Source organism: Sipha flava, unplaced genomic scaffold, assembly GCF_003268045.1.
Source record: "Sipha flava isolate LNK unplaced genomic scaffold, YSA_version1 131_pilon_pilon, whole genome shotgun sequence".
Classification (NCBI taxonomy): Eukaryota; Metazoa; Arthropoda; class Insecta; order Hemiptera; family Aphididae; genus Sipha; species Sipha flava.
Window position 1 is genome coordinate 576,813 of NW_020271757.1, and position 16,650 is coordinate 593,462.

The 16,650-nt window shown below is 25.6% G+C and overlaps 1 protein-coding gene across 2 annotated transcripts; it reads left to right on the forward strand.

The window, feature by feature from the left end:
• Positions 1-419: 419 nt before the first annotated feature.
• LOC112694583 (phosphoribosylformylglycinamidine synthase) lies at positions 420-16,547 on the forward strand. 2 transcript variants are annotated; one of them, XM_025570100.1, is made up of 21 exons: positions 422-730; positions 789-1,061; positions 1,142-1,289; positions 1,372-1,522; positions 1,781-1,914; positions 1,967-2,079; positions 2,143-2,283; positions 2,349-2,461; positions 2,599-3,087; positions 3,177-3,400; positions 3,521-3,850; positions 3,915-4,040; positions 4,112-4,292; positions 4,362-4,619; positions 4,686-4,954; positions 5,066-5,267; positions 5,807-5,989; positions 6,056-6,205; positions 6,273-6,449; positions 9,175-9,303; positions 16,277-16,547. In XM_025570100.1, exons 2-21 carry the CDS (start codon positions 790-792, stop codon positions 16,456-16,458), a joined length of 3,972 nt encoding a protein of 1,323 aa, XP_025425885.1. In that variant the 5' UTR covers positions 422-730; position 789; the 3' UTR covers positions 16,459-16,547. The 2 variants fall into 2 exon arrangements, with proteins under 2 accessions (XP_025425886.1, XP_025425885.1); XM_025570101.1 differs by lacking the exon at positions 9,175-9,303 and having other exon boundaries at positions 420-730.
• The last annotated feature ends 103 nt before the right edge of the window (positions 16,548-16,650 follow it).

Sequence of the window (16,650 nt, forward strand, 5' to 3'; positions counted from 1 at the left end):
TGTTTTAAATTGTGAATTGTAATTTGCAAATATAGGTAACAATCAATTCTAAATTATTAATTAGTAAATTAATTATAGTAAAATAAGACTGTTTTATTTATCTAAATAATTCTTTAAAGAAAGAACACATTTAAATTGTGTACTTGAACATTGAACTATAGATAAAATAGTTCAGCATTATCGCGGCTAACGAAAATAATTAGTATAATGTAATATTAAAATGTAATATATGCTGTAAATAATTTCTATAGAGAATAGGGAATGTATCCGTTTCTATTCAACGCCCATTGTATTTTTGGACTTAGAAAATAATTGTAATTGAAAAATAATATCGATTATAAAAATGTGATTCTCAAGGCGATATTATTAACTGCGTAATCATTTATATTCAGTTTGGTTAACTATTTTATTGTACTATTTATAACGTTTGTTGTTTACTACACTGTAGCTTTGAAGTTTTCCCGCCACCCAATTTTATCGCTCTCGTTCTATTATAGAAGTGTGCTTCTATGGCATGTAATACTTTAGTACGTTACAGGTGGACCTAGGGTTTACGAGTGGAATTTGAAATGTGGTTCTTGACTATTTGACTTTTACAAGTCCGTGTTTTCTTAAATATTTGAAGTTATTTTGTACATTTTGGTACTGTATTTTAGATATTTAACCGATTTAAGAAATTCATTTTGATAGATTATTAAACTATTCACTTGGGAAGTAATAAGATATTCAGGTAAATTCTTATTGGAATGAATAATTTAAGACTATAACAAATATTTTAATGATTTTAGGATGACTATTATACAATATTTTCGAAAGGTACAGAATTTACCAATTCGAGAATCTCATAAAATTTCGAATCTCAAATTAATATCAAGCGATATATATGATGTTCAAATTGAACAATGTTTTTACATAGACATTGGTAAGTATACAGAATTATCCAAAGAGGAGTCAAAAAAACTGGAATGGTTGTTAATGGATCCATTTGATCATACTGGACTGTCTCAAAGGAAATTTCTCCATAAAAAAAATAATAGCATTTTAATTGAAATTGGACCCAGGTAATTAAAGTATAATTTATAATCCTTTTTATTATCTGCTTAATGAACACATATTTATAGTGAAATAATTTAATTTGTAGATTAAATTTTTCTACACCTTTTTCAAGCAATGTTTTATCAATTTGTAAATCTATCAATTTGAATTTTGTTAAGCGTCTAGAAAAATCAACTCGATATTTAATTAAGTTTAAAAATAACCACAAATTGACAACTGAATTAAATTACGAGGTTTGTTATAAGATAATACATTTATATTGTTTTATTCAACATTTTGTTTTTAATTTGAATGATTTATCTTACAATTTTCTAGTTAACATCTGTATTGTATGATAAAATGACGGAAACAGTTTATTTATCTCCTTTAAAATCTTTTAAAAGTCAAGATGTTAAAGAAAGTTGGTATGAAGTTGATATAATCGGTAAAGGTATTGAAGCTATGAAGGAAGTAAACTTAAAACTTGGTCAGTAAAAATATAAGTATTTTTCTTCTTTTTTATATAAATATATAAATTAGTAATTGATACTTTTATTTTATTATATATATATATATGTATTATTAACTATCAATTAAAATGGTTATAATCTTTAAAATATTTTTTTATGCATTCAAATAACAATAAGTAAATGTATAGATATCTGTAGTATAATAACTTATTGTAATTTATATGCTTTTATTTATAAAATTCTTCTGAATCTAATTAATATAAATGTAATTATAGGTTTGGCATTTGATGAATGGGATATTGAAAATTATACTAATATGTTTTTAAAATCTAACCGAAATCCAACCACTGTAGAATGTTTTGATCTAGCTCAATCAAATTCTGAGCATAGTCGACATTGGTTTTTTAAGGTACTTTAAATGTTTTCTTATTGTCTTAATTGATCAACATTGATTTTTGTAGGGTGAATTAATTATAAATGGAGAATCAGTACATAATTCATTATTAGATATGATAATTGAAACACAATATTTTTCAAACCCTAATAATGTTATAAAGTTTAATGACAATAGCAGGTTTGTAATATTATTAATTGTAAAATATTTGATTGATGACTATTTATTAATTCATTTTTATAGTGCTATTAATGGATTCAAGGTTAAACAAATAAAACCTTCTAAATCATTTGAGCCTAGCTTTTATATTTCTGAATCATATAATTTTAATTTGGTTTTTACTGCAGAAACTCATAATTTTCCAACTGGGGTTGAACCATTTAGGTATTTTATTTAAAAATTATAAAAGTTGTATAAAAACCAAATTTCCAAACATATAATTTTTATAGTGGCGCATCAACTGGTACTGGAGGAAGAATTAGAGATGTTCAAGCTGTAGGAAGAGGTGGATTTTGTATTGCTGCTTCAGCAGCATATTGTGTAGGAAACTTATTCATACCTGGTAAGTTATTGTTGTTGTTATATTTTATTTATTATATAACTTCTGAAAGTCAATTTTCAGTTTTATTTGTTGGTTGTAATTCAATAGTGTCAAATTGTATTTTATTGGGAAATATGAAATTTTATATTGTATTTCAGATTATGATTTACCATGGGAAGAAAAATCATTTATTTATCCTTCCAATTTTGCTAGCCCTCTTAGAATACTTATTGAAGCTTCTAATGGTGCCTCTGATTATGGCAATAAATTTGGTGAACCTATTATTAATGGATTTGTTCGTTCATTTGGCATGATAGTAAATAATGAACGCCGTGAATGGATTAAGCCGATTATGTTTACTGGTGGTTTGGGTACAATGTTGGCAGAGTATACTACTAAACTTACACCATATGAAGGATTACAAGTTGTGAAAATTGGAGGACCTGTTTATAGAATTGGTTTAGGGGGAAGTTCTGCTAGTTCATTTGAAGTTCAAGGAGTAAATAAAACTAGTTTAGAATTTGAGGCTGTTCAAAGAGGTGATCCAGAAATGGAACAGAAAATGAATAGAGTTATTAGAGCTTGTATTGAAAATCCTGGATTTAACCCTATATTAAGTATCCATGATCAAGGAGCTGGAGGAAATGGTAAATCACAAAAATATTTTAATTTGTGCTAATTGTTTTTATTGTTTTTATTTTCTATTATATTTATTTGTTTATATTTTTGTTTTAAGGAAATGTGTTAAAAGAAATAGTTGAACCAGCTGGTGCTATAATTTATGCAAATAAATTTGAACTTGGAGATCCTACAATTAATGCTTTAGAGCTTTGGGGTGCTGAATACCAAGAAAATAATGCTATTCTTTGTGATAAAAAAGATTTAAAATTGTTAAATAAGATTTCTTTGAGGGAAAGATGTCCAGTTTTACCAGTTGGTGTTGTTACTAATAATGGAAAGGTGATCTAAAATGTTTTTATTTTGCATAGTAATATTTTTATTTTAAAATTCAAAATGCTTTTTATTACTTAATTAGGTGTAGTAGGTATAATTACATTTTTTTTTTTATATATAATCTAGGTTATTTTAACTGAAGATGATGATATTATTTCTGAAAATGGAAAATATCCAGTCAATTTAGATCTGGATATGATATTGAGTAAAGTACCTCGTAAAGTTTTTAAGCAGTCATGGCAACCAAAATTAAATACACCTATTATATTATCTAACCTAACTATTATTGAAGCATTGGATAGAGTGTTAAAACTTCCATCTGTAGCTAGTAAAAGATATTTGACAAATAAAGTTGATCGTTCTGTAACTGGTCAAATAGCACAACAGCAATGTGTTGGCCCATTACATACGCCTCTAAGTGATGTTGCTGTTACAGTTGTTTCTTTATTTGATACTGTAATAAAATTAAATAATTATGTTAATATTTTTGATATTTAAACATATGACTGGATATTTAAAGGTTGGAATAGCAACTTCAATTGGTGAACAGCCTATTAAGGGATTAATCAGTGCAGATATTGGAGCTAGAATGGCAGTAGCGGAGTCATTGACTAATTTAGTGTTTGCACCAATATCATGTCTAGAAGTATTTATTATACTATAAACATAAAGTTCAAAAATTATTTTGATTTTAATATTTCCTTTTTTTAAATCAAGGATATTAAATGTAGTGGAAATTGGATGTGGCCTGCCAAATTACCAGGAGAAGGAGCAGAATTATTTTATGCATGTAAAGCTATGTGTGAAGTCATGAAACAACTTGGAATAGCTGTTGATGGTGGTAAAGACTCTTTAAGTATGGCTGCTAAAGTTGGTGAAGAAAACATCAAAGCACCGGGTAATAAATTATTATTATTATTAAATTTACTTTTATAGATACATAATATTACTTTTAATTTTTTTTTAGGTTCTTTAGTTATCTCAACCTATGTACCATGTGAAGATGTACGTTTAGTTATAACGCCTGATCTTAAAGGACCAAGACAAAATTGTGAAAATAAAGAAGCAAGCTATCTTATATTTGTAGATTTATCTGGAGGGCAACGAAGACTTGGTGGTTCTGCTTTGGCTCAATGTTATGGACAAATTGGCGATAATGCACCAGACTTAGATGATCCAAGCCTGTTGAAAAAAGGATTTAAATCTATTCAAAAATTAATAAAAAGTAAAAATAGTTATAATTTATGAAAAAAGCCTTAATTGAATAATTAAAATAAAACATTGGTTTTAGGCAATAAAATATTATCTGGTCATGACCTAAGTGATGGTGGATTAATAACATGTATCTTAGAAATGGCTTTTGGTGGTTATTGTGGAGTCCATATGAATTTGAACAAAATTAAATCTGTATCGTCTGTGAATAATATGGAAATATTATTTGCTGAAGAATGTGGTTGGATTTTAGAGGTAGATGTTAAATACATTGAAGAAGTACTTTTGGAAATAGATGTACCTACATATATAATTGGTCGCACTACAACATATGGCAACAAATCTCGTGTATGATTTTTATCAATTTATTTTTCTTCTTGAATATTAACTTTTTGAATTTTCAAATATTAATATTGGCATTAGTTTTATGAATAATTAATAAGTTATTTTGATTTTTAGATTGTAATAGAAAATTCTGGAGAGATATTACTTGACATTAAACTAACTGAAGCATTCAAAATGTGGGAAAAAACAAGTTATGAGTTGGAAAAAATGCAATCAAATATAATAACAGCAGAAGAAGAATTTAGTTCATTAGAAAATCGATTTGGTCCTATTTATTCTTGTAATTTTGAATTGAAAAATGCTACAGTTATATCAGGTAGGTTATATTATTTTCCAATTTAGTATAATTTATTTTTATTATTAAATTTTTCGTATAAATGTTTAAACATTTTTATACATCATATCATATTGATGCTGTTTTACTTTTTCTTTAACCATATGATACATACCACTTTGGCAGACTTAAATGAATACATTATTTGTATTTTATTAAAGTTATTTCATTATATCTTTAATAAATTTTAAAAATATGTAGTTTTTTTGTAGTTTTTAGTTCATGAAAATTCTGATAATCAATTTGTTTCCTTAAAAAAGTTCTTTTCAAATAAAAAATATTAATAAATAATTTAAGGGACTCGAACTCCTTTAAGTCACATATGTAAAACTTATTGTATTTTATGTCAAGTTATTTATTTGAATGCAATGCTGCACTAAAAAAATAACATATTTTTTATAAGTAATGGTTAGCAATAGATGATTTTATATGTATTCAAATTTAAACTAAAATTTCAATAGATAATCTAGGTTTTCTATTAAAATAAATAATTGGTTAATTATATTATATTAATTATATAGATATATCAGTGAAAGTAGCTGTTATTAGAGAAGAAGGAACAAATGGTGATCGAGAAATGAGTGCTGCTTTGTTTATGGCTGGATTTGAAGTATGGGATATTACTGTTCAAGATCTATTAAATGATGCAGTTACTGTTGAAAAATTTAGAGGTTTAATTTTTCCTGGAGGATTTAGTTATGGAGGTTAATTATGATATTAATAAAAAAAATCATATCCCTCATTTTATTTAAATTATATTTATTATTTAGATGTATTGGGTTCAGCTAAAGGATGGGCAGCAAGTTTAGCATTCCATCCTAATGTTAAAAAAACCTTAGAAAATTTCATGTCTAAAAAAAATACATTCAGCTTAGGAGTATGCAATGGCTGTCAACTAATGTGCAATCTTGGATTAATTGGTAAAATATTTCTTAATTTTACCACTTGTACAACATATCTACAAAAATGTACATGAATTAACTTTAGGAAAAATTAATGAAAATAATTCTTTAAATATTGATGATCCTCCTATAATAATGTGTCATAATAAGTCTGGAAGATATGAAAGTCGTTTTAGTACTGTTAAAATCAATCCTTCTAATGCGATTATGTTCAAAGATATGGAAGAAAGTATTCTTGGTGTATGGATTGCTCATGCTGAAGGTTAGTACTTTCTAAAGTATTATAGTTTCCTTGGTCCCTTGTCTACAATATTAGTTATAATAGTTAGAAAAACTGAAAAGTAACTATGAAAAAATATTTAATTTGGTTTTACTTAATTAATACTATTTTAGTTTCGGCGAATGAGAAATGTATTGGTTAGATTAAAATTATGTGTTTTTTTACGTGTTTCTGTACACGATTTCAATCAGAAGGATTACTCTGATTATCATAATTATAGGAGATTTCTGACGGGTAATGTTATCTTGTTGATACTTTAAAGGGGATCATTTTATGAATTTCCCAACAGTTTCCTTTGTAATTGCGAAAAACTAACGAAAAATTATAAAAATCCGCAACATTTTTTAATTATATTTAAAAATCGCAATAGTTTTCTACTAAATAAAATTTTTATTTTCATCGTAATTTGAAAAATAAGAATCTTAAAAACTTAAAATTTTTACTGCAAATTTCAAAAATATTTATTTTTCTTGTAAATAAATAAATTGAAAATGTACATTTATTTTTTATATTTCTTCCTGATTAAGTTGAGCTTAATTTCAAAAACAAATTTTATAATTTTAATAATTTTGAATATTAAATATTGAGAAAACGATCAAATTCACAAATTCACGAAAATCCTGAACATCTTTGTAATAAAAAATGTATATAACTTTTACTTGAAAATTGAATACATTTTTTTTTTTTTTTTAATTTACAGTCTGTAGCCAAATTTTTACAGTAAGGAAATTAGATATCTATTTACATTATAATATAATATCATAAGTGGTGTATTGAGGAAAAAACCTATTGGTTACAATTTTTTTGTTAATTTAATAGATCTCTACATAATTTACGTTTTAATCTGTGTGGCGGATTTTTCATAAGAGTGGCCGTGAACATATGTGATATTAGATAATTGCTATGCGTGTTTAAATTTTTATGGACTCTAAAATGTAGGATACAAAATGTACAGAATTTTCTTTGCTATTAAAAAAATGTATTACTCGAAAGTCGCAAAAAAGTTTTATAAGTGTTACAAGATGAAATTTTTATAAAAATAAATATTTTAACAAATTTATATTAAACCTTATTAGTTATTATGTTATTATTCTATCAATATTAATTGCGTTGAATCCCAAAATTAACTGAGTACTTATATTAGTATTTTAATAACATTTCATACTTAAAAAATATTTTAATGAAACGCATGTTGTTTATAGACATTTAAAATTGTTCATGCATTTTTGTAAAAGTTTGAACATTAAAAGTTCAGCTTATTTTATAGAAATTTGCTTTTACTACTTTATCAATCATATTTAGATATATAAATGGGCAAAAATGTTTGAACATCGATATTCGATGTATGGATACATCGATTTTTAAAATATTGGTATGTTCGATGTATCGTTGAAAAACCATCGAAGTTTATAAACATCAAAAAAAATTTTTTCCCTCTAGAGCTGCCATCTGTTGCACACCTTATTATCTGTATAGTGTACTATTTTCTTGATCAAATAATAAATTTAAGAGTTAAAATACTGTTGTTTAACTTATATTTTTTAAAAACATATTAAATACTAAAAATTAGGTCTCGTAAGTTCATGCATTTGCATTTTTTCTTTGCTATCTCGGAAAATTTGCTAATTGAGATAAAAATCCGTTTCATAACAATGGTAATAAAAATTTTAAGTTTAATAGAGCATGTTTTTGCATGTTTTATGTATATTGGCATATTTGGCATATAGTTGATTTTTTTTGAGTTATTAGCTCATATTATTTTATGTAAATTCAGCGAAATTGTTTTTTGTGGAAGTTAAAAAAATATTAGCTCAATAAATGTTTCAATTCATTCTTATTTACTTTTCCGAACTTGTTTTAAAAATCTTAGTATTTTATTGATATTTTTATTTTTTAGTGACATTAAATTTTATAAGTTAAAAGCAGTACCACAAAAACAATTTTATTGCGCATCACTACCACTCTCCTCTTTTTGACGTGTTTATTGCAATCTGTCTATTTTCGTCGTGACGTGTGTTTATTAATTATAATTTTAATAAAATGTAACCGAAGAAAAAATAAAACTTTTAAAGAGACAAGTAGATAGTTCTTATTATTTAAAAAAAATCCTTAAACGTTTTTTTTTTTTTCGTGCATATTATTACATACTTATTTATGCGTTTTTTTAGTGCTAACTTATAAGCCCTGTTTATAACAGTATAGTGTATACTGTATAAAAATGTTTGTATACTGCATACTAAAATAATACAAACAAAAAAAAAATTCGAACTTTTCGAACTTAAACACGATATTTAAGTTCGAACATTTCGAAGATAAACAGCGATGTTTAATCGATTAATCATAAACAAATCGATGTTTTTTGCCCATCCCTAATATAAACAGATCCATTTAACCTTTTTCATTCATAATTATTTTTTCGATTGTAATTTATTAAGTATATTGGTTTCGAGTTTAAAAGTTTACTGCAGTATTATTTATCAATACCTGTATCTCACCTGAATTAAGAGCCATTTTTTTGTGCATATATTTGGACTTGCAAAAATTCTTTATTTTTTTTTTTAATTTGGGAAGTTATACAATCACTGAATTGGCTACTTCTTAATTTTTTAATAAATCAATTTTTTTTTTTTTTGTATTTAAGTATACTACCTATATTATTATATTTATATTAAATATAATATATTGAACCCTGTGTAAAATATTTCAGGCCGTTTCGGATTTCGCAATAAAGAAATTAAAGATGCTCTGGTTACCAACAATTGTATTCCCATTACATTTGTTGATGATCAAAATATGTCTACTGAAAACTATCCTATGAATCCTAATGGTTCTTCCAGTAAGTTTTGATTTTTATATTTAATTAACGGTATCACTAATTATGATTAGTAGTTCAATATTAGGTAAATGTCGTTAGAAATCTTATCCATCATATAACCTTGATAATTTAAATCTTCATGTTAAAAATATATATAGGAATTCAAAAATGCATAAATATGTAATAATATTATATAAATAACTAAATTAAAAACTTCAATATCATGGTTGATTAGAACAAAAATAGAAATTAAATAATAATGACTTATTGATGTTTGATATTTATAGGGCTGGATATAAGTTTTTGTAACTAATTTGTTATGAAGATCATGATACTTTTTCTGGCATAAATGCCACTTCATCCGATTTGGTTGTTCAGAGTAAACTAATTAGCTTTGGATCATTCGTTTGATCTTAAACTTGGCTTGATCGATCAGATTATTGATATATAAGCCATGACAATAATAATATCAAATAGTTATTTCAATATATACAAAAAGAAGTTAGAATAATATTGATTTTTATACGGCATATAACAATAATTAATAAATAGTTATTTACAATCCAGGAGTTAACCTTCCGTCTTATATTCTGGAAGAATACGTTTCAGAATATTGTTATCCGGATGTGAAATATCCTTTGTCTTTAAAACTATTGTTATTATATTAAAACTATCAGGACAATTTTTTCCGATAAGAAATAGAAACCTGTGTGTAAAATGTCTGCTGTTGTGCGTATTGAGAATAGAATCAACAATAAATAGTAATAGACTATTACTATTATTATTATTATTATTATTTTATTTTTTTTTGAGTTGCATAAATGTCCTCTAACCTGTAATTGCGTTAACGGATCTGTGTTCAAATTATCAGCTATTGGACAAACACTATGCTATTATTTTTATTATTGTAGAAAAAAATTACCATGCAGTACTAATTATAATCCAACGACCAGTGGCGCCGAATTAAATTGAAACTGCCAATTAAAGTAATTCGATTTACCCACCCATCCATCAAGTAGCTTTTGAGGAGCTTTACTCTCCAACCTATTTATAGACCTTCATTATATATTAATAATAAATAATATAATGAAAATAATTAATCTTTAATATTACTTAATTCATTTATAACAGTGATATCTAACCTTTTTTCCTTGGCGGGCCACTTTGGTAAGCAATTATCTTAGAGCAAATATAAGAATAAAAGTACGATTAATATTAATATTAATCTAATAATGTTATTTTGTTACACATAGTAGGTATACAACAGAGGCGGCCAAACTTTTTTAGACTATGATCTACTAAAAATATACTTCACCTTTGAAGATCGACTTTCTTGAAAAAATGTTTTATTATTAAATAATTATAATTATTAAGAAACATACTTGCTTAAAGTGTGTATAAACACACATAAAGTATTATAAACTAATTACTAAAAATAATATTATAATTTCTAAAATCTAAATACTTACCTAAGTCTAATTAAGATATTAATATTTATTTTGTTGATCTGGGCATTGTTGAAGTGCACGTGGCCTAAAAATAAATTCTAACTTGATCGACTCAGAAATCGTCCGCAATCGACCGTTTGGTCGCCTCTGGTATACAATATATATATTTGTATGTAGTATATGGTAGTTATATGTTAGTTATGTTAGTACATATTAATTTGGAAAATGGTAAACTGCAGAAAAATTTACCTTTTTCTAAGTAGATATGTATACTGCGACAAAAAAAAATTAAGATTATACAATCTGCGACAACAAACCCGATAAGATACACTATACAAACTGCCACAATTTATTATATATACCTTCTATATATACAATCAATGGTGCCGAACAATTACTTATATGGGGCAGTTCGCCCCTTCATTCAACTATGGTGGTGAGTGATTGTAGGGGGGTGGATAAATTTACACTATAATAAGTAAATCTTAGGTATGTACAAATTAGGTGACAATCGATCTATAGATGGTAGGATACTATGATGCGTTAGAGCAACTCGCCTATCGATGCATGTCTTTATACCAAATCAAGTATAAAGACATACATTGACATTTATATCTATTTCGCACACATGATGAAGATGAACGCCTCTCGATTGTCAGTGTTTAAAATTGATTATACAGCATGCAAATACATCTTTTAAACATTTTAAGACAGTTACTTAAATTATCAATAGCCCTGTGAAACATTTTTAAAACATATTTTTTTTAATTACAGTTGTTTAAAAAATAAAATAAACTGTTTTTTGTTTTACAATTCTTTAATTTTAATAACGTATTTAATATTTAAATAATTAAACCTATATTTATATACGTTTCGAATTGATATCAAGTGTTTTTTTTCTAAAACCACTATGAAGTAGGTAAGTAATAAATAAGGTAAATAGCTAATAATTAATATCTAATTTATAATTATCATTTTCAGTCTTTGTGATTATTGATTTATGATAAAATACGAGGCATTTTACTCGATTATAATTTATATTATTATTATTATGTGCACATTGAGCGGCACATTTAACAATAAATACAATCATTATTTTGTTCTAACTTTTTGGGTGGTGGTATTAACAAATTTTTATACTTTGCCCCACCAAATAAAATATAAGTCGACGCCACTATATACAATATATACATATCGTTATAATAACCTATATACACGTTTATCGTTTAATTAGGAATAATATGTGTTATGACAGCTATTAGTTTAGAGATTTATAAAGTATTAGGCATAAAAATAAATAAAAACCAATTTTTAAAATTTAAAAATATTATTATTATTAAAAATTATTTTAAGAGACCTTAATGATCACGTGTAGCTAAGGGTTAAAATGTTGTCGTTTATTTTTAAAACATACTTTTTTCAAAAATTCATTACTTGAAATTTGTTCATCTTCTTTCATTTGTCGCTGTTCGTTGATAAATTTGCATTTTTGCGTTATCGCTTTATTTATTGTTGTTATGTTATCGTTCTTTGACATTGATTCATTGTCAAAACTTATATAAATAGAAAATATAAATTTCAAATTGCAACGAATTGATATCAATTTTGGATATCGAATATTATTTTTGTCATATCGATATCGGTAAAATTGGTCTGAATCGATATCGAATACGACATTTTTGTGCATCAGTGGCGTATACAAGGGGGATGTGGGGGGACCCTCCATAGGTATTTTTAAAATTGTATGTAATAGTGTTCTTAATGTAAGGAAATTATAAGGAAACAAACAAGTATTGCAAGGATTTATTGTCAATTATTATTTTGAAACATTCAATATATATACTCGTTTATATATCTTTTATTATTTATTATTTAAATGTGCAGGTACTAAGGCTTAGGAATTTTTCTTTCATAATAATTTGTTTGCAACTGATCCCCCCCCACCATACAAAAGTTACGTATACGCCATTGTTGTGCATCAGTAGTATTTTTAAAATTAAATCGTGTATTACTTCAAATAATTTCGAATTAAATCGACATTTAACACGACAACTAAAATTTACCGAAAAAAATCAAATCAAATGATCAACAACCGATACTCGATTCTAAAATAATTAAGATAGTGAAGACAACTTATACTGTTAGATTCGGTTCGATACGTATTCAATTCATTTTCGATAGTTGCTGAAAATTCTTCACGCACATTTGGTTCGTATTAAGTTTAATTTCTCGATTGAATTCAGAATCATCCAAAAGAAGTCCTCTATTCACTATGGAGAAAAGGCGAATTGTTTGCCATTTTGTTCTAGATCAGAGGTTTCTTGCAATATTCCATACAGTAGGATAAATAACAGGTATGTCTCTCTGAACCAGGTTAGGTTAGTTAACTGCTGATACCCATTTCTAAATTGTACCTTAAGTTCATCGTTAATACTTATTCCGATCAGTTTTTGTAATTTCTTTTCGCACACATTTTTGACTTAGAACTCTCTTGGACCCCTATTTACACATGACGCACCCCTAATTTTCTTTTTCGTATATACATAGACTTATTACAGGTCAGAATCGACCGCAGGAGGTCGATACAGACCACTTTGGGAACCTGTGTTCTAGATGAATGAAAAAACGATGGGATCCACAAATACTTGTGGAAATTTTCTAGATTGGGTTAAAGTTTTTGCCAAACAACAATTTTAGCTGCTCACCTTGAAAGAATTGAACCATCGACAAAAAACTAAAATTAATATTGCTGTCCAAATCATCACAAACCTCTACATTCAGACTGTTATTGAATTGATCCGTGAAACAATATTAAGGGAAGTCAAATTGTCTGGAATGTATTCACTTACATTAGATTCAACAACTCAAGTTACAAAACTTATCAATTTTCTTTAGTTTTTAGGTATTGTACAAATTATTGATTTATAAAAAACGATTAATTTGTTTTGATGAAACTAGATTCGATTAGAAATGAGATGTATAACATATTTTGCAAAGTGTGTAATAAATATAATTTAAATTGGAGGCATGATTTAATTGGATAAGCTTATAATGGAGCATCTAATTTGCAAAAAGTTGTTGAATGATGGCGTTCATTAATACAGAACGAGAACAAAAATTCATTACACATATGGTGTTATGAACAATATTTAAAATGAGCAATTGTTGATTGTTACGAAGCAACTAAATGCGTATAAGATTTTTTTGGAACGATTAGCAGTTGGGTAACATTTTTAGGTACCAGAAAGAGAACTGCTACTTATGCAGTTTTATGCAGAAAATTTAATCGACATTTTTGCTACTACCAGATGTCAACGTAGACTAATATTTTATGTAGTTAATAATTATTAATAATACAATTTAAACTCGTAAAAAATTTTGTTTTATAATTTAAATAAAATATTTTACTTAATTAATGTATATTTTACTGTAAATAAATGATAACATAGTCTAATATTTTAGTTATTTGTGACTATTGGTGACAATTTTTACAGACATATAAGAAGATAACATGAAATATGCCCCTAACTGTGAGGGAATCTATCCCCCTAAATAACGCCTCTAATGTAGGCATAAAAAACTATAGAGTAGGTACCTTTTTGGTCCTTTGCATACATGGAGTACAAGCATACGGTATGGATAATTACGTTGTATATAGTACGTCTTTAACGTATGAGATATTAGCAATTTAATGATACAAAAAATGAATCTATTTATCTTTAGAATTATGTTGAATTCTTTATGCACAAAATATAATTTGTATTATTTCTGATTCATATTAATTTAAATAATCACCACTAATATGACTAAAAATGGAAAGTAATTACCATAATTTTATTTTTTTTTAATATTAACACCTTATAAATTTACTAAAAATAAAATGCTAAGTTAAATATTTTTTTTAACTTTTATTTTCCATTGTAGTAAACATTTATCTTGTTGAGACTTTTTAAGCGTTATATAGATACTTCTATTTTATTAGAACCCTTGTAATATAACAATTTTAACTCTATCTCAATAATTTAATTGGATTTTTTATTATATTGGACTTTATGACTTTCATAATCCTTTTGGTGAGTATAACATATGACGTAAACGTGCGCATTCGATATATTTTATTACTTATTATAAATGCTTAGTTAAATTGATTGGTATATTTTATTTATTTATAAATTATATTTATGATATATTACAAATGATATTGTAGATGTTTTAGCTTATTATTTTGGTATCGATGAGTAATAAATGAATAATTTGTAAGACGTATTGAATACGTACATAGGTACGTACCAAGAAAGTCTATATATAATACATACTTGTATCTATGTAAATTCTATAGGATAATAATGTTATTAAATCAAAACATATTATATTGGAAATTTAACGTTTACGAAAAATACATTCATATTTACCAGGCGAATGGGGAGAAATTGTAATTATAATATATTTATTATATTACCTTACTATCATTGATTTTATTATTATTATTATTATTATTATAAAATCAATGCTTAGAATGTAATAATTATAACTTAGTAATATGTTCTTATATTTTCATTTATCATTATAGTAAATTTAGATTCCTTGTTAATTTTAAAATAGCACCTTCATTTTCCTATTTCAAAATAATGAATTTGGGAATTTATTGTTTGATAATTTAAGACTAAACTTATATATACTATTACAGCATTTTGTATTTGCATATTTAACTCTAATGTTACTAAAAAATAACAGAAAATTAACTCGATTCAATCATTTTTATAAACGATTGAAGTTTGAATTATTTATATCATAAATTTTTATAAACCATTTTTTATTTTTATCAAAACCCGAAAATTTAATACATGTTCTATTTAAATATTATTCTCACTATCTATAGAATTTGAAAATGTAAAAAGTTATTCGAAATTTTCTATACACATTATATTCGTTTAAAGCTAATGCTTTTAATTGTTACGTAGTTAATAAAATCTAATAAATCTTCACGTGCGATTGTTTTTATGAGCAGCACAAATTTGAATTACAGTAAAATTGATTAATTTTATTATTTATTATGATAGAAAACGTAATTTGATTACTAAATTCAAAACGAACATCGAAGGTTATTCTTATATTTTAATATTTATATACACTAGAATTCAATGTATATTTTAACAAATTTTGAAACCCTTAACCAGAATTAAAAACATACTAAAACTATGGATATATCGACTGTGATATATAATTATGTAATTTTTTTTTAATTAAGCTTATCCGTATATAATACTTATATAATATTTTTTTGTGATCGATAAAGATTATTATGTCTAATAATTATATAAAATGTTATTTGAATTTAATAATTTAGTTTATTTTAAATTTCAATAAATACCTTCTAAACTAACTCTAAAGTGATTATTGATGAAAAATATACTTTTTTGGTATATAAAAATTTAGGTTTTTAACATCACAATGAGAATATTTTTCTTTTTAAATAAAAATAATTTGGTTTCTATTTGATTATTAGTTTTATACTCGTATATATTATGCATTTTTTAATTTTTTAGGCGGAATAGCAGGTGTATGTTCATTTGACGGTAGACATTTGGCATTAATGCCTCATCCAGAACGAAGTATATTTACATGGCAATGGCCTTACACGTATGGGTTGGATCTATCAAAAGATGATAATTACGCCCCTTGGATGCAGATGTTTTATAACGCTTATGAGTGGTGTTCCCGAAATTAGTTGAACCAAATAGTAACCTTTGTATTGTGCATAATAACCATATTAACGTAATAAAAATACATTCATATATGTTTACATATTATACAGTATCTGATTATTTTTTTTTTCTTGCGTATGTGCTATTGGTTTAAATTCTTGCAACAATAACAGTTGTTGTTAAAAAAGTGGGTACAATAATGATCATTAGTTATA